The 24847-nt window shown below is 40.4% G+C and overlaps 1 protein-coding gene across 1 annotated transcript in view; it reads left to right on the forward strand.

The window, feature by feature from the left end:
- Positions 1-24847, forward strand: part of myo15b (myosin XVB) — an 83554-nt gene that overhangs the window by 34548 nt on the left and 24159 nt on the right. The window contains exons 32-49 of the mRNA XM_078163656.1: positions 1563-1732; positions 1853-1925; positions 2038-2220; positions 2377-2486; positions 4317-4384; positions 4602-4674; positions 7036-7068; positions 7216-7296; positions 8625-8713; positions 8871-9110; positions 11886-11964; positions 14273-14389; positions 16277-16445; positions 19669-19759; positions 19932-20202; positions 20360-20466; positions 23855-23914; positions 24069-24144. Coding sequence (XP_078019782.1) covers positions 1563-1732; positions 1853-1925; positions 2038-2220; positions 2377-2486; positions 4317-4384; positions 4602-4674; positions 7036-7068; positions 7216-7296; positions 8625-8713; positions 8871-9110; positions 11886-11964; positions 14273-14389; positions 16277-16445; positions 19669-19759; positions 19932-20202; positions 20360-20466; positions 23855-23914; positions 24069-24144 — 2090 coding nt within the window. The remainder of the gene's footprint in view (positions 1-1562; positions 1733-1852; positions 1926-2037; positions 2221-2376; positions 2487-4316; positions 4385-4601; positions 4675-7035; positions 7069-7215; positions 7297-8624; positions 8714-8870; positions 9111-11885; positions 11965-14272; positions 14390-16276; positions 16446-19668; positions 19760-19931; positions 20203-20359; positions 20467-23854; positions 23915-24068; positions 24145-24847) is intronic.

Below are 24847 nucleotides of genomic sequence, written 5' to 3' on the forward strand. Positions count from 1 at the left end.
GTCTGCTTATACCAACAGGAGTAGGTGGAGGATATACTGTGCACCTGTATAGACTAACCTAAATCATAATGGTTTGAAGTCAATCTGTAGTACATTACAAATGCAAAACTAAAAATGCAATACATAATGCAGAAAAAAAACAGACAATGCACAGTAAGAATACAAAATATAGACATAAAGGTTACCCAAATGCCTGTCTAAACAAGTACGTCATTAGCAGCCTTTTAAAGAAATCACAGAATCAGCAGACTGTAAGGCTGTGGGCAGAACACAGTTTAGGTGATACAGCCTCAAAAGCTCAAGCACCACAGGTCTTAAGGCGGGGGCGTTAGACGGACAGCAAATTTAGCGTATTTCACCAAAGAGAGTGAGCTGATGAATAAGGGTGAAATAGTTCAGCCACATAAGTGGAAAGTTCTATGGTTTTGCTTTTTGCAAAAGCTCTGACAGACCCACTGTACATGACCTGCCCAGCACCAAGCAACAGACAGACAAAGCCAGTAACTTGCTCATGAACACTGTGGAGCATTTAGCAGCTAAACAGCCAGATATTTTTCTCAGGAATTGATGGAGACCCAAAACAACATTTGAAGGAGAGAAAATATTTGACTTCGTCAGGTTGCCAGAAATATGGCACCAGTGATTGCTAATATTGCTCCATATCTGATTTGTAAACAGGCAGTGGGTTTGCTTGTTGTGGTCCTAAAGTGATGAAAGACAAATTGATGCAGCTTTGAATACCCAGGTAAAAGAACAGGTGTACTGAAGTACACTTAATTTAAGTATACTTAGTATACTTCCATGTGTACAGTACATGAATAATGTACTAAAAGTGTGCTAATAATGTACCTAATATACTAATGATATATCATTGTTGTTAATGACAGACTGAAATACAATTAAGCAAACTTGACTGTACTGTTTTGAGACATTATTAGAGGGATATTTAGGAATTTTTGAAATACGGTTGTATGAGGTGTTTATTGATGGTCAGTTTATTACCTACAGTACATGTCAGATGGCACACCTACAGTTTAGAGAAGCAGGCAGGAGTATTACCTAGTACCTTGTTTAAGTGTACACTACATTGAGAGTCAGACAGCCCATTCTGACAGGGAAGCCACTGGCAGCCTGAGTTCCCCATCTAAGCTCTCATCAAAGTCGCCAGACTCCAAGGGAACTGCTGATCTACCACTGCCTCAATCACATGGTTAGTTTGTGTTATTGTGTGACATTAGTAAATCTGATCTTACCCTTTCGAGCGGCAAAGTCATACAATAACACAAACAAAATAATGTTTGAGGCAGCGGTAGACCCATAACTCCCATATTCAGCCATGTTAAGTGCTATTTTTCTCGATGGAGTCTGGCTTTAAAGAGAGCAATGTAAAAGCTTCATTTCTAGTTTGAAATCACTGTCTGACATTAAAGGGAACGTGCATCAAAAAATGAAAATTCAGCCATTATCTTTTCTTTTTTTTTTTTACTACATTCTGCCTTAAAACCACTTTAAAACCACTTTATCTGTCTGACGTGACTCAGTCTCCAGTGCTTCCTGTGCAGGTATGTGTCTGACCAAGGTCCAGGGGAATACCGCTCACTGTGCCAACATAAACTGCTGACATCTCTGCAGCTCCCAGCGCCCACTGCCCGCATCTACCCCCCCACCCAGCTGGAATGGACCAGCAACCAGAGAAAGGGCACCATGCTGCTGGACGTACACACCTTCAACGGTGAGACTGACTGACGCTTTAGAAACACAGCAACAAACTGAGTGAATCTTGTGATTGGCAACACCAGCAGTGTAAAAGTATCTGCTGTTATTGATTAATTTCTTACTAATTTTTTTTCAGATGAGAAGCTGACAACTGAAGTGGAGTCATGGACCACAGGAGAGCAGCTGGCCTCATGGCTTCTTCATTTCAGGTACTTCTGAACATGCATATATTTACCTCCATTTCCTTGTTAATGTCTCTACATGTCCATCCTTACACATGTGGTGGTTTTCACTCCTCTCCTGTGCGCTGCTATGTCATAGAGGTGTGTCAGAGGCTGTGCAGGGCTGGTCGGTGTCTCTCCTGACCGATGACGGCTGGTCAGATCTGGCTGGCTCGGACTTTGTCATGGATCTTCTGGCTGGAGCTGAAGCTGAAGTGCTGCCACCACCAGGGACCCCCTCCTCTACAAACTCTGACTACCTGTTCGGCAGCCAGGGAGACAGGTAGAGCACGGAACAAGAGGGTGCTTTTAGGGGCCAATCCAGGATTGGTTTAAAGAATTTGTTTACACAATGAGCACATTTGTGCCTCTCTCTCTCTCTCTCTCTCTCTCTCTCTCTCTCTCTCTCTCTCTCTCTCTCTCTCTCTCTCTCTCCCAGGATGCCATTTACAGATCTGGATGACTTCATTCCACCAGCACCTCCCATGCAAGCTCCTGGGCTGCCTCCTTTTGAGGGAAACCCCTGGGGAAGAGCTTATCCACAGGAAGGTGGGTGTGAAACGTTAAGGCATCAGTGTGCTTCAGATAAAATGCTTACTGGATCATCAAACAGAGTCTGTTCTTCTGCCTTTAGAGGTGTTCAGATAACATAGTACAAACTAGGTGTTTGAATCATATTGAACCCCATAGACTCTACTGCTCTGCTGGGATCTCTCTGGTGTTTGTTACCAATGGCAAACGATGAATCAGATGTGTCCCACACATGCCTGAAGTCAGCACTGATCCCCTGATCTCTTCCTACACACATCCTTATCTTCCAAACTAACAGACTATTAACAGCAAAACTTTCACCTCTTTCATTCTTTCATTCTGGCTCTCTTGGTCTATCAGTGACTCTGGATTTACTTTTACTCGATTGTGTTGCAAGTGACTGTGCACACACCGCTGACCTTCAGGATCATGTAACTGCAAATGTTTTGAACTCAGGCACAAATGTAATCAAGTGACTTTGCATTGTCCAAGCTCAAGGCTCAATTACTAACTGGGCAAAGCAGATAACTGCACCAACAGGTCCTACACTAGGGATTCTTAACTTGCTTTTCCCAGGGGCCACTTTTGCAAAATGATAAGAGGTCAGGGGCCAGTTAATAAACCAATGTAATAATATTTGTTAATATATATTATAAATTAATTGCAACCTTTCAACGTTTTGATGTTTGCTGTCCTCGCTCATCTTTGCCAAACCAAAAATCCAGTCACAGCCACCCAGCACAGCTCAGGTGCACACTGGGGCTTTTCTAGGATTAGCCCGGACCTCTGTCGGGGGTCTGGGGGATCCTCCACTGGCACTTTTTTTTAATAACCAGGCTCTATTTTTTATGCACTCTGGAACATTATTTACATTCAAATTACATAAAAATTCGAGTGTGAATTTATTTTCATTGTGAATTACAGAACTGTGTGTGGGCCACCAGGCACCCTATTATGGGTCAGATTTGGCATGCAGGTCCTAAGTTGAGTATCACTGTCCTGGACCCTCAGAGTGACCTGAAGGCCACAGGCTTAAAATATGTTTGCTTTATGGTAATTTGATGCATTGTAAAAGTGTTTGACAATATATACCACTAGATTAAAAAACAACTCAAATGACAAGGGTTTTTTACTGGGGTCATTATAATTTAATCCTGAGGCTCAGTCTAACATTTTTCCAGACCAGTTGTTCAGCAATTCAAACAGGTCTGGTATCGTGCACATTGTTGGCTTTTTCAGCTGGCTGAACAGTCTGAATTATGGAATTACAAATGAGTATATTATCTTAGCTACATAGCTAGCTTCCTAGCTACATCCATGAAAAATGGCATCAGAGAAATGGCAAGTGTAAATGAGGTCGTCACAGCTGCAAATAGAAGTCCAGTTTGTACTCATCTGAGGAAAATATCTGGCTTCTTAGCTGCTCATCCACGATGAACACTAGCTAGGTGCTAACTTTACCTGTGTGCCATTTAGTGCTGGACAGGTACAATAGAGTTCTGTGTGTTAATCAGAGTGTGTTTGCTGAGAGCAGCTGCCTGATACAATGATGAGTGTCAGAAATTGGTTAACATGAACATGATGTCAGGCTGAATCAATAAACTGAAAATGACTATTCAGACTGATCATTATGCTAATGTATCAAAAACTAATTTAATACCTTTTCATTGTGAAGTTTATAGTGTGTTCATGCAGTGCATATTTTCAATATAATATGTCTATTTAATTTGTACACACAGTAGTATGTTTTATTTTTTTGTCACAGGACCCTGAGGAGCAGTTCTGATCATGCCCAGCTACAGCCTTATATACTACATGTTCTCATCTCTCTTCTCCACCTGTTTGCAGGCCGTGGTCGACAGATCGATGCATATGTTGATGACTTGTTTGACCCTGTACTGGACCAAGGACCTCCGGTCAGTGATGTCATCAGATATATTTTATTACTTACACCGTAATCTTAAGAAATGTCAAGGCTATATTTGTCTGTCCATGTAAAGTGTTAAAGTTTTATAGCACAGGACAGATTGAGCATGCTCATTGCTCTCTGCTGGATTGTCTATCTCTGGTTGTATCATATTACTGCGTGTGTCACTGGGTTGTGTTTCTTGCTGTGTGTGTGTGTGTGTGTAGGACATGGAAAGAGTAGCCATGCTAAACAGCAGGATGAAAGGAGGAGGAGGGATTGGACCCATGTATGGAACTGGTAGGACAACTAGATTTCCACCATACAGTCCACACCATGTAGATTAAAATCACCTAGGTCCTGATCACACAGAAAGTGTTTTGCAGTTTGCACTGCCTTTTCTTTTTGTTTGTTTACATTTAATGCCACTAGTAGAAAAACGCTTGCTGCACCTTTTTATCATTGCTAGGCAACCACCCCATCACCTCTTTACCCTAACCTTCCCATGTCATTAATCTACTTTTATCTACTTCTTTATTTATTTTATTTATTTCACAGTAATTAGTGGCTACTTGAGGGTACTTGTTCTAGCTCTGGTTAAGGGTGAGAGGCTGTCAGCAAATAGTTTGTTGGGTACAGGGGAACAGAGATCTGTGTGGGTACATTACACCCTAAAAAAGAGGGTGGATCACAGGGAGTACTGCCAGGTGGTCCAGGAGCCTCGCCTTGATGATGACCGTTTCCAGGCTTATTTTAAGATGACTGTCTATCGTCAGGCCTAGCATAACAAAAAATGAATACTAACTGCAGGGAGTCCATTAGTCCTGCTGAGTGATTGAGCAGTTTCGCCTCCATTGTTTGCCAACTGTAAACTTGTTGTCATGACCACCACAGAAGGCCTTTCAAATCATCCATAAAGTGGAGATTATGTGGCGCGCTTTTCCATTCTGAGTTGAAGTTTTTCAACTTGAGGAGCTCAGAGCACTCCGGCAAAAATGCCAGGCACCTAGAGTGCAGAAACCTGTGGTGCGTAGCAGAACAAAAACAACGAGCAAAATGCTTCATTCTTGTTAGAAAAAGCTGCCTCCAGCTGCAATAACGCTTCCTGCGTGATCTGTGCCTTAGTGTACTGTACAATGCATTATAAAACATTCATAAACCGCCATTCATTAATCTGAAACAGTCTATATCAAAATAAAATAAAATAAAAAACCTGACTTGCATTATATTTAAGAAATAAACTACATTACAGCTGTTGGTATAGTTGTAGAGGTATAACTGTTTTGTCAGTAAGGACTCAGAATTTTGAATTAGTGAGGTCGATAGAAGTCTATTTGTGTCCCATTTGTTAGCATATGATGGGAATCTGAGCACAGAAAAAAAATATAATAATAATAATATAACAATATAACAATAATTTATGTGCTTGAAATGTTCAAGCACATAAATTATTGTTTGAGAAATTAGGAAAAGCAAATTTATTTATGTAGTAGGCTACATTTCATGCAACCATGTGGCCCAAAGTGTTTCACATAGCAAAACTGATAAAATCAAATCAAAACATAAAATTAAAAATAAATAAATACCATTTCAAAGAGTAACAATGACAATAACATATTGAAAATCAATAAATAAAAGTCTATAAAATAAAATAAGATAAAACCTAGAGATGAAAATAAGGTAAAAAGCAGTGATTAAAATTTAAAAACTAAGGCCATAACATCACTCCATATTAAAAGTTATGCATATTCCCAATTTCAGACCAGACAGACATACAATGGGTGTTGTGTATACAGAATAGACAGAAGTAGCAGTAGTAAAACAGGGTATCTAGATTTGAAAAATTCTTAAAAAGCCTTAGTTTCCACAAAAAAGGCACCAGACGCCATTAACAAGTCTTCACTTTAATTTACAAAAGTCTTACATCCTCTCCTGCCTGATGTGGGCAGTTATGTTGGTTATACAATGTTTTGATGTCTGTCAGGAGGTGTGAAAGACAGATTGTTGTAACAGTAGATTGCTCAGAGGAGCAGGGGGGAGTTTCAGCCAGAGCCATCAGACCTGTAGCAAACACTATCACTACTGCTAGCTACAGTAGCCAGGAAGCTCATTGCCTTGTATTGGGTAAGTGCTGATTTTAACGAAACAGACCTAAATGAACTTAAAAACGTATAACTTTAATCCATCTACTTTGCAAGGTCGCATTGATTTAATTATTCATGGGAAGTACTGTAAATGTAATATGATAATGAATAATTCTAGGCCATATTGTTCCTACTGGTTTTTATAATACTTTCATACTTTGGTCAGTATGATTGTGGAACAGGTATGAAATTCTGATCATTCTATGTGGTATTAAACAGCTCTTAAAACATCATAACTTTAATTTGGGAAACCCTGCAGAAACCTTGACTTAATAAATGCCAATTTAGAAAAGCAGTTATGCAGTTTACAACCAAGAACCACAAATTAGCATTGCTACAAAGTATTAGGATTAGGAATAACATTAAGAAGTATAAAGTAACAGCTGGTTGCTGCTACTGTTCTAATAAAAAAACAACCTCTTTTTGTTTAAGGATTCTGACCTTTTTTATCTCATTTTTGAATGAAGTAATTCAGTCTCTGTAAGTTGTAGTAACAACTGATCATTCTGTTTTTCAGGTATGCCCATGACAATGCCAAGCTATCCTATGGGTGAGTGAGGAAGTTCATTTGTGTCACAAGGAATAAAACTTTTTGTGTCCTGTTAATATCCTTAAGCCTTGAATCCTTTTCATATCAGTTGGCAGAAAAAGAGACTATTGTTCAGTTTCTAATCTTTACTCTGTTGCCTCTGCTCAGGAATGCCAGTAAACCCTGCAATGCCCAGCTTTGGTGCAACTCCCATGATGCCAACCATGCCAGCCATGCCAACCATGCCAGGTATTCCAAGGCCGTACCTCGAAATATTGGCCGTTGCCCCCAGAGCCTTTATCGTCTCCACACCTATAGCTGATGGGTTCTGAGATTGCAGCAAAAATAAATTCAAAACACTTCATTGCTGAGGTTGAGAACAAAACATGACACCGTAGTTACTGAATTCACCCAAAACTAAAACTAAAAGTGAATTACTTGAAGTTGCAGATTGTAGAATCTTTTTCTTCAACAGCGCCCTCTTTAGCTGCAACCTGCTGCTGAGCAACTTTGCCGCTCACGTAACTGAATTTTTTAAAAAATTTTTATTTCTATCAAAGAACAGGATATTTTCTAAAACAGGTGTTCTTTTGAATTGATGATTCAGTGACGTTTTTAGTGGCCAGCTTAACATTTATGAGGGAAGTTTTGATGGGAGAATTTGGATCTCAGAATTTCTAAAACCATAAATATGACCCTGTGTGTGCTAAGGGTCACACATCTGATTTTTTACGCACTTGATACAAAAACTATAGAGATCAATGTGAAATAATACCATACACAATTTAGGAGGATTTGATGCAGTTTGATTGAGTTGTGATTTGAAGTTCCATCATTGAAACAACAACAATAATCTAATTTTCTTACCAGCCAATAATATATTGGGCATCTTGAGTCTGCCTCAGAGAGATATTCAATTGACAACTAAATAAAACCAAAAACTTGAAAAGGTTTATTATTGATTATTAAAATAATCAATGATTACTTTGTAATCCAAGCCATGGAGTCAAATCTGCCAGGAGGTCTGGGGTCCCCCCCATCCAGAAAATTTGAAAACTTATTTCCATTTATATCATTTTTTCTATCATAAGCAAGTACAGCAACGTAAATGATTGACACCTTAGTGGGCTATCTGACAAATATAACATAATAAAGACATAAATGTTAGCTGAATATGCCCTTGAGCACCATTGTTCAAGATTTAAAACTTTTATTTACTCATGTACAAGTGTACGAGGCCACTGGAATTCTTGCGCAAATTATGCAGGAACTGCAGGAAACTTAGCAATGACAGGTTACAGTGATGGTTCATTAATTAGTAGGGGTGGGGGATACTTATCATGATATTTTTGTGTGGCAATATCGTATCATCACACAGTGCCAAGTATTTTTTTATTATATAAATTATTAATATGACAAATACAAATTAAACTTTAGGTAGCCATCTAGAATAATATAATCAATTTCTTTTTTAGTACACTTAAGCCATTTTTTTGCAGCAAAAAAAATGGCTTTACTGATTTAGATGTAGCTGATTTCTATGTGAAAAACAGTTTGTCATATTTATCCTTACACAGCCATGATGATGCCTCAGACTCCCATGGCTGACCCCATGCAGATGGCAGCATCACAGCAGGCCCTCATCAACCAACAGGCCTTTCTCATGGTAAGGACTAGCACTCTTAGCGCACTTCTGTTATAGTACAATGGTCAGTTTATTCATCCTGTATTTGCCCCTCCACCCATATTTCACTTTTCAAACTCCCTCTCCCACCTCCCCTCCAACTCTATGTTCTCCTGTCCTCTCTCTTCCTCATCTTCAGGCCCAGCAGATGACCCTGCAGGCGATGAGTTTGTCCCAGCAGCAGACGCAGGAGCAGCAGAGGAAGCTGCAGGAGCAGGAGAAAAAGCAGGAAGAGGATAGGCAGCGGAGACGTCGTTTCGAGCCACGGTCCAAGGAACGCTCACCCTCCCCTTCCCCTCGATCTCCCTCACCCCCACCTGCTCGTCCCAAAGCATCTGCACCTAAACGCACCTCCAGCCGCAGGCAGCCTGAGCCAGAGGTATTTCTGTTTTCAGTACTTTATATATTTTTGCAATGCATTGCATTGCTGATTTTTTTACACATCCTTATCTAACTATACCTGATTATTTTTTACTTCTTTCGTTCATACATTTCTACAATACGTCCCTATTCATGCTCAAGTCCACACCCTCACATTTGTTTTTCATTTTCTTCTGGTTGTACCCTTTAACATCTCCTCTGTTTAACCTTAAACTGCAGTATCAGTGGATGTAACCTCAAGTTGTATGCTGATGATGTTACATATTTTCTTGACAAAAGAAAATCTCAAGTGCTTTTTCCCCAGAACTTTTCCCACATGTCACTGTCTTCATCAAGAAATTATTTTTCTTATTGTCATCAAATCCCATTAAAAAGACCAAAAGTAGTGATTTGCTAAAGTTTTTTCTCACCAGTGCAATGTGAAAATGTAGTGCAGAATACACAAAGTCAGCATGTGATGCACACAGGATTCAGTGTGAATTATATGCATAGCTATGTTCCATTTTCATCAAATAAATAAAGAAGATAAAATAAAATAGTGCCCACTCCACAATATATAAACTAATCGGGCCCCAAATCTGATGCTAATGCTAGCTGTTGTGGCTAGCCTCGATCTGTGACCAATATATAATGTTAGCAAGTGCATATCTGCGACATTACCATCTACATCCTATCCCATTGTTGAGGTAGTTGTTGCAATGTTTTTCGTACAATACAGACCCTTTTACTGTTAGTAAGCAGTATGACGTTTTTGGTGGGCGGGGCTTAGCTGGAGGCAAAACAGTTCTCCACTGACAAGTTCTGTTGGCTTGTTTTAGACAATGGAGGAAGATGATGCGAGTGGTGCATTCAGATATACTCATTCTGAGTGCCAGAGTGCACTCTGGCACAAACTGGACTGTTTGTAAATTCAGAGCGCTGTTGGAATGTACCGTTCAGTTCTCCAGAGCACCGCACTGTCAGTGGCAGCTCTCATCACTCTGTTTGGGGAGATGGAGCAGCAGAGCACCGAGGGGAGTGAATGTGTGATTAACTTAACCTTTGTTAATTCCTGTAGAAATAAAACGCTCCTTTTCTTAGACCAACAGGGCTCTCATTTTCACGTAATGTCAGACTGAACTTACGAACGCACCGTGTCAGGTCACTCACTCTCTTGGACCATGAGTGTAACTTGAATAAGTAAACACTGACCAACGGGACCAGACTGGCCGACCCGTATGCTCTCACTCAGTGGATGGATGATTTGACAGGGTTGTTGAACATGGGATGGCCGGCTTTATGGCTGATTACTAGGGCTGTCAAAAAAAATTCGAAGTTCGAAATATATTCGAATATTTTTTATAAGTTCGAACCTAAATTTGATAATTCCAGTATCATTAATAATTAATTAATACTATCAATAATGTTGTATATCGAGGCGTTGATAGTGTAGTGGATAGTGCCGGTGCCCCATGTACAGAGGTGATGCCTCGCTGCAGCGGTTGCAGGTTCGACTCTGGCTTGCAACCCTTTGCTGCATGTCAACCCCTACTCTCTCTCTCACCCCATTTCACTCTGTCCTGTTCATTAAAGGCAAAAAAGCCCAAAAAATAATCTTTAAAAAAAAAAAAAATGTTGTGTATCATGGTGAATCCCGTTCGGGCGGATGGAGAGGCACCAACGGAGGAGCCCACTGCACCAACACCACCCACTGCGCTGTCCGCGATGTGTGACCTGTTCGGGGAGACATACAGGGAGAGTGTTGCACCTGCTGCCTCCCTGCCTACACTTTTTGAAGAAGAGATGAAACATTACCAGAATGAGACACCACTACAAGCCGACCAGGATCCACTCTTGTGGTGGAAAACTACGCACTGAAGTATCCAAACATTGCTCAGAGAGCGAGGCAGAAGTTGGTCATACCTGGCACTTCAGTGAGGTCAGAATGGGTGTTTTCATCCAAGTGTCACGTTCATATTGCGTCAGCAATAAGCATCTTATTTTTTGTGTTTTTTTGTAAAAAAAAAATAATAATAATAATTCGAAAATATTCAAACTCAATTTCATGGTGCTTTTGACAGGCCTACTGATTACTATGCCAGTCTTACAAAGGAGGATGAACACTTTCCTTGCTATCGAAGGAAACGTTAGCTAAAGCGCTATAAAATTAGCATTGCTGAGAAATCCAATATTCCTCTCAATACCTCCCCAGTTTCTGATTAGGTGGACATGATAACCCTTAATACACATGACGTTATTCACAACAGTAAAGACTTTTCCCCTAACCTGATATGAAGTGTGCGCTGCACATGCGAGCATTTTTGATGACCCTCCATCTAGTCCTCTCATCTTATGGCATTTAACCATAGTGGCCTTTGTTTTTGTTAATGTGTAGTGGCGGCTGGTATGGGATAGAATGTAAGTTTTGAGCCATGACTTCTTCTATTCTGGCTCCCAGTAACGCAACAAGACAACATTTTAAACCTCCTGTGTAGCCTACAGCCCCATGGTGGCGAGTCCTGTTTTGCCTCCAGCTAATAAAATGACGTTGTTGTGGCGTCAGCCCCAAAAGGGTCTATTGGGTGTTGAAAAACTGACTGTCCAAACATTTTATTGCCCTTATGAATGCTCTGTTGTTTTTGGCTCTGAATATGAGATTTGTCGACAATACAGAAAGATGTAGAATACTGCACCTTTATACTTTAATTCCCTAAATTTGGAGCACTGGTATCACTGGGTCTGGTTCCTCCTCATGTGGTCACATGTTGTGTGCCCATATCCATTTCTTTTACAGCCAGAAAGAGAAGTGGACTTACCAGATCCAGATGACCTTCAGTCTTTCAGAGACAAGCAGGAATACTTCAAAAAGATTGGTGAGTGGCACTGGCAAGCAACTAATATATTTAGTTTCTTCTTTTTTAAAATGAATTATCTTTTAAACTGTCTCTCATATTTCCACAAACCCCACTGATTCATCCCTTTCTTGTGTCTTTGACTTTGAAGAAAACTGAAGAACACTGTAGGCCATCCACCCATTGCTTAAAACTTTGAACACATATTGTGTTTCATGTAGTTATCCAGGAGACCTTCAACTACAGTGACATGCACAAGTTTGAGCACCCGGTCAAAATTTTGTTTACTGTGAATAGTTAAGTGAGTAGAAGATGAACTGATCTCCAAAATGCATTAAGATGAAAGATGAAACATGCTTTTCAACATTTTAAGCAAGATTAGAGTATTATTTTTGTTTTGTACAATTTTAGATTAAAAAATGAAAGGAGCACCATCCAAACGTTTGGACACCCCAAGACATTTGAGCTCCCAGACAACTGTTACCAGGGTCTCAGACCATGATTAGCTTGTTAGGATTATGGCTTGCTCACAGTCATCATTAGGAAAGGCCAGATGTATGGAGCTTTTTTTCTATCTTTATTCAAGAGAGTGGTATATCAATCTGAGTCCATTATTTATTGATTTCAAGTTCAGATTTTGTAATATTGTCCCTCAAAACCCTGCCCTTGCACTCAAATAGCCTCTGCTTGCACTTAGATCTACTCTGTTTCTGCTCAAACTGTGTGCTCGCACTCAGATACAATGTTGCTTACACAGATTTCCTGCTCCAGCTTCAGCTCTTCTCCTACTGCTCAAGCTGCTTCTGTGCGTTTGTGGAATTTCTGCTCTTTCTGTCAAAATCCCCCAACCAGTAGAACGCCAGGTTTATCGTTGACCAATGAAATGATTCCTGCCTCCTTGTGGGTGCGCTTGCTTTAGTTTTAGAGTGCCTTTCTAGTCATCCGACCACTCAAAGCACTTTATACACTAGTGGCCGAGGCTACCATACAAGGTGCCACCTGCTACTCAGTTGTTTTTTCAACACATCGATGGAACAGCCATCGGGAGCAATTTGGGGTTCAGTACCTTGCTCAAGGATACTTTGACATGCAGACTGGAGGAGCCAGGGGTCGAACCACTGATGTTCCGATTGGTGGACGACCCATTCTACCTCTGAGCCACAGCCCCCAGGAAAAGGCTATAATAAGATAGCAAAGTGTTTTCAGGTAGCTGTTTCCTTAGTTTAAATGTAACCACAAAATTCAGTGTCACAAGTTTTCAAAGGAACATCCAACAAGCCTGATGCTTTTTGGAAACAAGTCCTGTGGATTGATGAAGTTAAAATATAACTTTCTGGTATATTTGGAGAAAAAAGGACACAGAAATTCATGAAAAGAACACCTGTCCAACTGTTGAACACAGGGGGGATCAATCATGCTTTGGGCTTGTGTTGCAGCCAGTGGCATGGGTAACATTTCACGGGTAGATGGAAGAATGGATTCAGTTAAATTTCAGCAAATTCTGGAAGCAAACATCACCCTGTCTGTAAAAAAGCTGATGATGAAGAGAGGACGGCTCCTACAACAGGACAATGATCCTAAACACACCTTGAAGTCCACAATAGACTACCTCAAGAGGTGCAAGTTGAAGGTTTTGCCATGGCCCTCACTGTCCCCCGATCCTAAACATCATTGAAAATCTGTGGATAGACCTCAAAAGAGCAGTGCATGCAAGACAGCCCAAGAATCTCACAGAACTAGAAGCCTTTTGCAGGAAGAACGGGTGAAAAGCCCCCAAACAAGAACTGATAGAACCTTAGCTGGTTTCAAAAAGTGTTTAGAAGCTGTGATACTTGCCAAAGGGGGCTCTACTACATACTGACCATGCAGGGTGCCCAAACTTTTGCTTGAGGACCTTTTCCTTTTTTGTTATTTTGAAACTGTAAAAGATTGAAATTAAAAAGTAATTTTGCTTAAAATATTGACAATGTGTCAATATGTGAAAATGTGTCATCTTCATCTTCATGTCTTTTGGAAATCAATTCATCTTCTACTTACTAAACTACTCACAGTAAACAAAATTTTGACCAGGGATGCCCAAACTTTTGCATGCCACTGTAGATCTCATACTATGGTACTTTGTTCCACTATATCTAACTTAGTATAGAATATAAATGCAGCAGAAATTGGGCTACAAGCTTTCTCTCGTGAATGTGTTCAAATGAATATTGTAATGGCTCACTGATGTTAAAATGTTAAGCACTTTAAATCATCATGTTTATAATTATTTTCCAATTTAAGTCATGGGTTTCTTCATTCCACACCATCTCTCTGTCTGACTGTCCTCCAGGCTTTCAGCCCCAAGGTGGATCAAAACCCCAAATGCCTCAGCCAGCCCCCTCCAGCCCACCCAGACAGCAGCAACGCTCCCTGCCATTACCCCCACCTACAGCACCTAAGCCTCCTGGTAAGAACATATAATAAGTTCAATGGACTAGATTATATTTTGTGGAATCTGAAAATATTACCTTTAAAGAGCTGCTAAAGCCATCTCTCACCGGTGTGATACGAAAATGCGGCATGGGAACTATGGGAAAATATTCAGAATTTTACATTTGTCAACTATGCACAGACAAAGAATGTCTAACATTACCTACACAATACATAAAGTAATCAGACCCCAGATTTGATGGTTACACTAGGCATAATGCCATTAGCTGTTAGCGTTAGGTGCAGTGTTAATTTTGACAGCTATTTTAGATTTAGTCTTAGTCTGGAAACAAAAATGCTCATTAGTTTTAGTCACATTTTAGTCATTTTTATCCTTCATAGTGTGAGTCTAGTTTTATACCACGGAAATTCAAAACCTTCTAGTCGATGAAATTCCACAACATTTTTGTCAACTTTTAAGTAACTTAAGTAATTATATTTTCTTTATGTTTTTCATCTTTAAACTAATCCAGTTAGGCTAATTCATGTATCAGAAATTAGAATCAAGGTGACAGGTTGTATAAGAATTTCATTTAGACAATTTTTTCAACTACCAATGATTTCTACACAATTACAAACTGTCATTTCTCCAGCAGTGTTTAACAGGTTTAAGTGGGAATCTATGACCACACACACTTACTGATCATCATTTGAAAAGCTCAAAATCTCTCTATTTATGGTCTCAAAAACTTTGACACCAGAAATAACTAATCAGAGACAACTACGATTTGTGCCCAGGTTCATTGTGAACTCTGACATATCCATCTCACTGTTAAGAAGCAGAAAAATAACTTAATTAAAGCCTGAATTCTTTCTTAATCTGCAACATGTTAGTCTGGAGGATTAAACTTGTGTCCTCTCACAGAGTTGGTGATTAAAATCAAACTTCCATCTCTGTCAGACAAAACTGCTCTGAGTACAGACTGTCTATTTGCAGCACAGCTACACTCACAGATAACTAAGCCTCCTACCTGCCTGTCAAACAGCATCAACCTAGAAAGTCCGCTGTCCGCATATGAGTGGAGTTCTGTGGGGATCAGCTGTGAAGTCCAAAAGCTGGTGGCTGTTCGCTCTGCTGCCATTCAGCAGCTAACAAGCAGACCTAGCTGCTAACAGCCACCGCTGCAACTAACAAACTCCACAAATCCATTCAAAAGCTCCACCATCCACATTCAGACACACATGGCTGATACCTACTGCTGAATTACAGCTCACTACTCAAATCAACAGCTTATGCTGCTCTGGTGTGAGTGTTTTTGCAGGCTAACAAAACATCCTGGTGCAAAATATTTACTGAAGTTTATCAGCATTTTAAGATAATTACAGGCACAGCCTTTCATGGCTTTCAATGTCTGATAGTTTACCACTAACATTTTCATCACATCTCGTCCCGTCAACGAAAATTAAACATAGATTTCATCTTAGTTTTTATTATCAAAACTTACTTTTAGCTCGTCATTGTCTCGTTTTTTTCATGGAAAATTTTCCATCATAGTTTTCATCAACGTAATCAACACTGTTGCTGTGTTTGTAGTATAATATTGGGTGTTGAGAAACCAAATTGATAGGATGTTCCCCTGTTTTGTCAGCAAGTTAGCTATGACCTGGAGGTATGACATCAGTTGGAACAAAGAAATTTTATTTGTAAAACATAAATTTCTGCAGGGAAAAATCTGCTGAAGTTAAGGTCTGTTCGAATATTTTTTCCCCTACAAAAATGTTCTGCAGGGGTATGCAAGCATTCATAAGAACCCACAAAATTAGTTTTTACAGGTGTGATTCAGGTGTGAGAAGACACAAATTGGTTAGAACATGAATTGAATGAAGAACTTGAGATGTCGTTTCTGTCTCTCATCTTCCACAGTGAAGCGTCTCAACACCCCTCCTGCCAGAAAAGTGGAGCCCCCAAAACCAATACCTACTCCAACTCCTCTCACTGAGCCTAAGCCTGAACCCACCTCCAGCATTCGGGATATCATCAAACAGTTTAACAGCCGACCCCAACCAGAAGCCAAACCCTTTGAGCCTGTCAGGTCAGTTTCAGCGCTGCTTCCTAGTAGGTCTATGCACACTTCTCTAAATTTTAACAGAGTTTCATCTAATCTTAAAATCTGCTAGATCCTGCTTGGACACCGTTTCCCTCACAACTGTATGAATTCAAAATACTGAATGGGAGTCAACATCATGCTGTGGTTAAAGAAACACTGGAAGGGTGTAATATCTCTGACCTTTTGAACTATGTTGTCGTGTTATTGTGTAGCTGGTATGAGGGTATATCAAGCTCATAATTCATGACATTAAAAATGAGTTTTAATGGACTACTTAACCCACAAAATGACCACTTCTATATCAGTTTCTCACCCTGTGTTATGTTGAATTTGTGAAGGAACCTTTGTTTTTCTCACATGCTTCCATGGTGAGCAAAGAATCCAAAAACAGAGACAATTCATGATCAATTGAAGTAAAAGGGGGTCACATTTAAAAACAGCCATTCTCGGAACCCATCGGCTGTATCCGGCTTCTGACTTCCGGCAGACGGCGATACAGACTCTGGGGGCAGACCCCCGATTTTTTGGCATTCTGGTTTGATTTGGGCGGAGGAGGCGAATTTCCGTTTCCGACTTCCGTTTATATATAAGTAAATATGCTGAACCATTGCAATGGATTCAGAGTTTGCAGTGACACCAATTATGTTCCGCCTCATTAGTTCACCGCGCGGAGCATTTAACCTGGCAACAGCTGCAGCCGGCTCAAACGTGATTGATCAATATCACGCAGACTACAAACAGCCTACAACCGGAAACCAGGGCTCTTCCACTCTTCTTCCGGAGGCAAGATCTCCGGGGTTTGCCTACAGACTCTACATTCACTGAATCTCCGGGGTTTGCCTACAGACTCTACATTCACTGAATGTAAAGTCTGTAGGCAAACCCCGGAGATCTTGCCTTCCAGAAGAAGAGCGGAAGAGCCTTGGTTTCCGGGGCTCTACATTCACTGAATGTAGAGTCTGTATATAGAGACTAAACAACAGCAAAACAATATCAAAATATTCATTTGCAAACTCACATGCATTTTCGCAAAAACCCTGCTATTTGAAAACTTCAGCATATACAATCTCACACATGACACGTGGCACGCCTCTGCAATTTAATGAACCAGCAGAGCTCAAACAAACACGCTTGCCCATGTGCGATATGTATGCTGGAGTGTTTTAAAAAGTAAGGTTTTAATGAAAATGCATTTGTTTGTATGACGTTTTGATATTTTTGCTGTTGTTAAACACAGCCCTTGTTTACTATAATTCATCAACACTGTTCATTGTTTTTGGATTCTTCGTTCACCATGGAGGTGTGCGGGAAAAACAGTTTTCTGCAAAAATTTAACCTAGCACAGGCTAACTAAATTATAAACAAATGATCATTTTGGCATTAAGTATTCCTCTAACTATAGTTTGAAAGGTGAAAGAGATGAAAATGAAAGTTGAATGTCTGAATTACGTTTGCTGTGGAACATTTTCAATATTACAGAGCTTTATACTCAGAATTTCTAAACACACTTTGCAGAAATTGATCATACCGCTCAGAGAGATGTCAGTCAATACAAACATTTACCTTCAAAGAAATGAAGGAGAAATAAAGCAAAGAGTTGACCCTATTAAAACTGTGTTGGAGATCCCAGCACGCAAAGCTGAAAGAGATCTGTCCACCTTCCCTCCCTCCCACTGGCTGCCTCCTTTGCTTCCGTCATAAATACAATGGCCACTAGAGGTCGTAAATACGTGCTGTAATTTCTGCTTGTACAAATGACCTACATGGTCATAATTTGAGGGACGGGCTCTAAAATCAAATCTACTATCATACAATCCTGTAGTTTCTCCGCACCAGAGTCCACTTGGAACCGGATCAAGACCCACCTTTTCAGGCGGCCTTGGTCTGGTTGTGTAGTCTGTAATCTCCCAGAATTTGATTATCACAACAGTCAAATACCAAACAGGTTATGCATGAAAGAATCCTTAGTTTTAAACTTTAAAATTCTTATTTCCAAAATACTCACTGGGAAATATAGGAAGAAAGAGAATGACATTCAAGAAGCTTCCCTGGTCAGATTTGAATTGGAGACGTTGTGAGTACATAGGCCATAGGCCAACGATTCCCATCCAGGGGTACTTGTACAGTTACCAGGGGGTGTATGGGAAATTTTTGGTGTAGCTCAACCAATTTCCGGAAAAAAACAATCAGTTTAGTTAGAAAATAAAAATATACATATACATGAGTCAGCTTAAGTTACAGTCATTATTCCAAAAAATAAAGTTGTTAGCAAAAGCGAGCAGAGAAGTCTAAACAGTTGGCTGAAGGCAATGCGTAAATACTTAAAAAGTAGCCAAAAATGATGAATATACATCACAAATAATGTGCTAATAGGGTTGCAGATGTATCAGATTTCCATGGTAAGATAACTGTCTCAGAAAATTTTGTTTCACAGTATCACGGTAAACAGTATCATTTAAGGAATGAAACAGAGGAGTTTTGAAAATAATGAAAGATTTTCCTTCTGGTTGCACTTTTAAAAAAATACTGTAGATAAGCAAATGTACACAGTATAACAACCATTAATATGATACCACGGTATACACTGACAACAGTATAGCACGGCAACCCTATTTACTAACTAAAAGAAAAAAATAAATGGCTTAAAGAGTTAACTAAAATGAATGAGTGGCTAAAATAGTTAGCTAAAAGTAATGATCATTACAAGCAATGGCTAAATGGTTGAAATAGCTGAACATCTAGCTTCTGCCACTATAGTACAAATACAAACTTGACCAAAATTACGTAAACATTGACAGTGTAATTTTATAATTTTATGATAAAAAAAAGTAACAATTAGTTGAATATTGTATAAATTGTATTTAAAAAAATGTGAACTGTGGTAAGTAATATCTAGTTAATGATACATTTGAATAAACATATTTGGAACCTGATGGGTGGTGTTGATGAAAGGGTACTTGAGTTCAGCAGATAGGGGTAGGTCTTAAAGAAAAGGTTGGGAACCTTTGGCAACCAGAACGTTCATAACAATTCATTTCTGCTTTTTTAAATGTTCCAGTTTTACTTTGAGGGTTTTAAATGAATGGCAAATGTGTTTTCCCCTTATTCTAGCAACCCAGACAGTAAATGGATTTTACAATGGCCTCATCCAATAGAAACAATAAGTTCTATAATGTTTGTGATGTACTTTTTTTTGTCCTCTTCACAGACCTCCACCACGGAATTTTATAAAGAAGAATGATCCCAAAGAGGAAGCTCTGGCCAAACTCAGAAACAAAGCTCCAGTGCCACAACAACAGGTCAGGATGGTCTGGGAAGTCCAACTGCAAATCAAAAGAAAATGTGTCTACATTTCTTTAGAAATTAAAAGTTATTTTATTGTTAGGTTTATTATTCTGTTTCATTGAGTATGTCTGTCTGGAATATACTGTGTGCTACATCCTCACATCTTCCACTTCCTCCTGCTTGCAGAAGCAGTGGGTGCCTCCACCAGTAAAACCTAAGAGGCAGCAACCTCCTCCCAGGACTCCATCCCCACAGCCCTCTCCTCCCTCCACCAGGGGGCCCCGGGTCATCTCCAACAGCATGAGGCAGAAACAGCGCTCCCTGGAGGACCTGTTTGGCTCGCAGCGCTCCATGAACCATCCGCCTCCACCCCCAGACTCCCCACCACCACCTCTGCAACCAACACCCATCCTTCAGGACATCCCAGACCCACCACCCATGGCTGCCCCATCTCTCGGTGGGTATTGCTCTCATTATGTTTATGTGTATTAAAAGAACTTATATGATGTGTTTAAGCTAACAATTAGCTGCTAACCAGCATTTTAACTTGGTGTTATCGAATGTGAGGAGGTTCATATCAGTCAGTAACTGAAGCTGCTGTTTGTTTCCTTTAGCTGTGATGCTAGATGTGGATGGCATTCACTCCCAGCTCTTCCGCTTCTCTGCTGGGGTTTACTTCTCTTACTCCAACATGCCGGGAAAACTGTTCCTGAGGAAAGAAGTGAGACACACATACGACATTTATCAGAGGACCTGTTATTCATTTAAAGCTGCGCTAATCAATGTTTTTATATAAATAATAGATAAAATGACTATGTAATGAGAAAGGTGTCTTTCAGAGGGGTCCATGTCATTGGTCTGACAGCCCATTGGTCCGACATCTCATTAGTCCGACGGTCCGTGGTGCTGAACGGCTCCTGGGGGCATATTTCTACCTTGATGGTGCACCGCGACCGGCTCTGGGTCAGCTGGGAAAGGCTCGAGGCGAAGCAGGCTCACGGCTTATGTGTTTGTCACTTTCTTTTTCATTTTAACCCACACCATGATCTTTTCCTGACCCTAACCAAGTGTTTTTTGTGCCAAAACCTAACCAGACCTTAACCACAGGGCATCATGATGATTTCGGAACAACGGGACTTCGGAACAATGGGTTTAATATGGTCAGACCAGTGGGCTGTCGGACCAATGGGCAGTTCCCCTTTCAAAGTGTTGAACCCACAGACAATTACAACTAATGTTGCAGTTACCCTCAGCTCTGTGCCACATTTTAGTGTCTTTCAGCTCATTGTTTTGGTTTGGTGGCCCACAGCTTTACTGTTTTGGCTCAAACTCGTAGCTCCATTAAACTGTTTACCATGAAAATGCTCTGATAAACCCACTATACACTACCAGCTGCAGCAGAAAACGGCAGACAGACACAGTTAGAGACTGGTGATCACAGTGAAGCATTTAGCAGCTAAAGAGACAGATATTTCCCTCAGGAGTTGGTAGAGACCACAAACAGAACTTAAAGAGAGTGAATATTGGGCTTTCATTGATCAGGTGGACACAGACACAGCACCAAATAAATGCCCACAATGCTTCATGCATATGCGGGATGTGTAATTAGCCGCTGTTTGCTAACATTTTTGCCATGACAACTTAAAGTTGATAACATGCTATTATCCTGTTTACAGCTTGTTCCACTGCACCACCCAAGTGGCCAAACAGCAATAAATACAGGTTTAATAGTTAAACAAAGTTAATTGTGGGTTAAATATTAACCTTAAGGTGCGCTGCAGAGTTTTCCTGTAAACAGCCAAAAGTTTTGTTTACAATCAATGCTACTCATCAAAACACGCCATGTGGGGTCCAGTCATTAAAAAAAATGTTAGATCTCAAGGACACACCATGTGTGTCCTTGAGATCTAACACGTGTTGAATTTATCCCCACCCACAATAAAACATCAATCAATCAATATACATAATATACAATATACAAAAATCAATTTTTCTTAAAAGTTTGAAACCAACATTGTTAACATCCATGTTTACTAGCTTGCAGTCTTCTTCTTCAGTGCCTTTGTTGGCACATTGCTTCGGCACGTTACTGCCACCTGTAGATTAGTACAATATGATAAAACCATTGGCAGGAACGTGTATTGATTCGTCAGCTTGCGTGGTTGTGAGTCCTCATACACAAAACTGGGGTCCAGTCATTAAAAAAAATGTTTCCTTTAGCCTGCAAGTGGTAGAGGGGCCCAGCTATTATTTTTGCCTTTGGCCCTTTATAGTCTTTGCATACAGAAATGGCTGGGGACAAAGTATAAAACATGCAGAGCATCAGATCACTTGAGGCATGTACAGTAGGACATAATGAAGAAGAAAGCTGTAGTCATAGCTTGGATATGCTGATCCATCGAGGAAATGTAATAAAATGGCTGCTTTTCTGGGGAGTTGATGTGCATCATCATGGAGAAATAGGGCACTGGAGTATCCTGCCAAGTTATCACTGGTAGCAGGCCTCTTGACATTCACAATTTAAACTGAAATTATCATTCTTTCGCTGTTTTTTTTGTACTTGTATGAGGTACATGTATATTTGTTTTAGGCCCAATCCCAAAACGCCCCCTTGTCCACTACTCCTTAGCCCTTGGCCCTACCCCTAGCCCTTGCCCAACCTTTGGCCCTCGAAATGAAGCAAGGAGGGGTAGGGGTTGAAATCTTTGGGACACCACTCCCTACGTCACCGTGTCTGTTACATTCATGCATACGTAACTATTTTAAACAGGAAGCCGTGGGCCATCTACATTTCCAACCGACATCTACAATGGAGTCTCCAGTTGAGTTCATCCTACCAATCGCATTTGCTGTATTTATTATGCTTCGTTTGATGAACGACAGATGATAAAATGATATGTACCACAGGGGACTTCTGTTAACTAGCTAGCTAGCTAACCAGCTAACATTGCGAGGCAGCATAGTTATACTAGCTGGCGTGTTATCGTAATGTGAAAAATCCGACAATTTTGCAAAACAGGACAGATGACAGACGCCAGATAGTGCGAACTAACTAGCTAGCTAACAAGCAACCTGACAACGGTAACGTTAGCTAGCTGGCTAGCTTTCTGTCATAGACATTGTGAATAGCAATAAAAAATGTTATACCGTTCTCTACACAAATACACAGTTATTCGAAAACGTTTTTACAAAAGTTCCATGTTTATTTGCGAAATTATACATACATATATGAACTTTTTTCCCCATCTCTTGCTTAGTGGTAGCCATGGCGACGTCTACCCCTCACTGGCAAGTCAGCATCTGAAATCCCTCGCTCCAAAGGGCTAGTTTCATACCCACTACCCCTCGTTATGCCCCCTACCCCTACACGCAAAAAGGAATTGGGACACCCATACCCCTCGCAGGAACGCGCAAATCTAGGGGTAGGGCCAAGGGGTAGGGTACTGGGACAGGCCCTTCGTCTCTGTTTCGAACCAGTCTCACGACGAGTTGAATTAGTCCAAATGACAGTGTTGTAGTTCTTGAGATTAATCTTAGACCACCTTTTCAAATTCTCAGTCTCGTCTCTGACTTAGTTTACTCGGTCTTGTCTTGGACAGGGGGGACTCAGGATTTTATTTCACAACCGGTCAAGACAACAACTACAGGGTTATCATTAAGTACCTGTGAAACAAAAGGAGAGTCGAGCAAAGATGGTTGGGTTGATTTCAGCTCTTTTGTGTTGGTTTGTATAGGTTTACTCATAGAAAACAAAGGAAAATTCACATTCATAAAATTCAAAGAGGTAAATGTAGAGGAATCAATTTACTTAGTTTTGCTTTCTTAAGTCTGCTTTCCATTTCATGGAAATGTGGATGTTATGGATCTACTATATATATATTGCTTATGTTGGCAGTGTGTGCTGAAGTGATTGGGAAGAAAAATGAATGAATGAATATTTACTGACAAATCTTCATCCATCACTAACCCAGTAGAAATACAGAAGTGTTCAGGCTGACACAGGTGCATTAGATTCATCAATGATGCCTTCAATTAAACAGGAGATTTGAAGAGAAAATCTTGTTATAAGCCCCCGTCACTACCCTTGAGTACCATTTGTGTGTGTGCAGGTGTTTTACCCCAGAGAGATGTTCAACCGGCCCTACATCCTCAATCTGTTATGTGAGCAGGTTAGTATATTTACAGGAGTCATCATGTTTAACCTGATGTACTGTACTTTACTGAGGGATCCTATTCTACTTATGTAAAGCCCTCTGATACATTGCTCATTATCTCCCACTTACTTCAGAAGCAGTCACAATGTCACTATGTAATGTGTTTCAGATTATGAGGGACACCTACTCTGACAGCTGTGTGAGGATTAGCAGAGAGGAAAGGAGGAAGATGAAGGACCTGCTGGGTGAGTGTTTGAAGCTCTTGTTTTTTTTTTTTTTGTTTTTTTTACAGTGTTGATTCAAATGTTTTTGTCAAAAGCTAAAGTCAGTCACAAACGATCAGGATAAAATACCATAAAACTTCAGTTAAAAGCCTAGTCCCAGTTAAACAGCCAGTCCCTTTTTTAGCCCGGTGTGGCTACACATTGACAAATGAATGGCCTGGTCTGGTTGCCAAACAGTTCATTTTTACTGAGGTTCTTTGTATGTATAAAATCAGGTTGTTGGCTACCTCAAATTATGTGTACATTTCTCAATTACCCTGCAAGCGTCATGAACTTTGGCACAGAAAAGGCAGGGCTCAAATGCACGACTCAGACCGGTTTCACACAGTAAAACAGGATTTATTCCAGGCAGCGGTAAATACACAAGGAAGCAGTACAAACCAGGCAGAGGTATCCAAGACATGAGGCAAAAAGGCAAGGTCAAAAAACAGGCAAGGATCAAACACACTATGACTGAGAGAAACGCTGGAACGTGAGCAGAGAGCATCGACAAACTGGCAATGAGACAAGACACACGAGGGAATATATGCAGGGCTGATGGGGAGTGATTAGACACAGGTGCGGGAGACACAATCAGGGATCAGGTGCACACAGATGGGGAGGGGGCAGGGCAGACAGGAACCTGGAACAGAGACAGCGGTGAGTGATCACAAAATAAAACAGG

The sequence above is a fragment of the Epinephelus lanceolatus genome, chromosome 21 (genome assembly GCF_041903045.1).
Source record: "Epinephelus lanceolatus isolate andai-2023 chromosome 21, ASM4190304v1, whole genome shotgun sequence".
NCBI lineage: Eukaryota > Metazoa > Chordata > Actinopteri > Perciformes > Serranidae > Epinephelus > Epinephelus lanceolatus.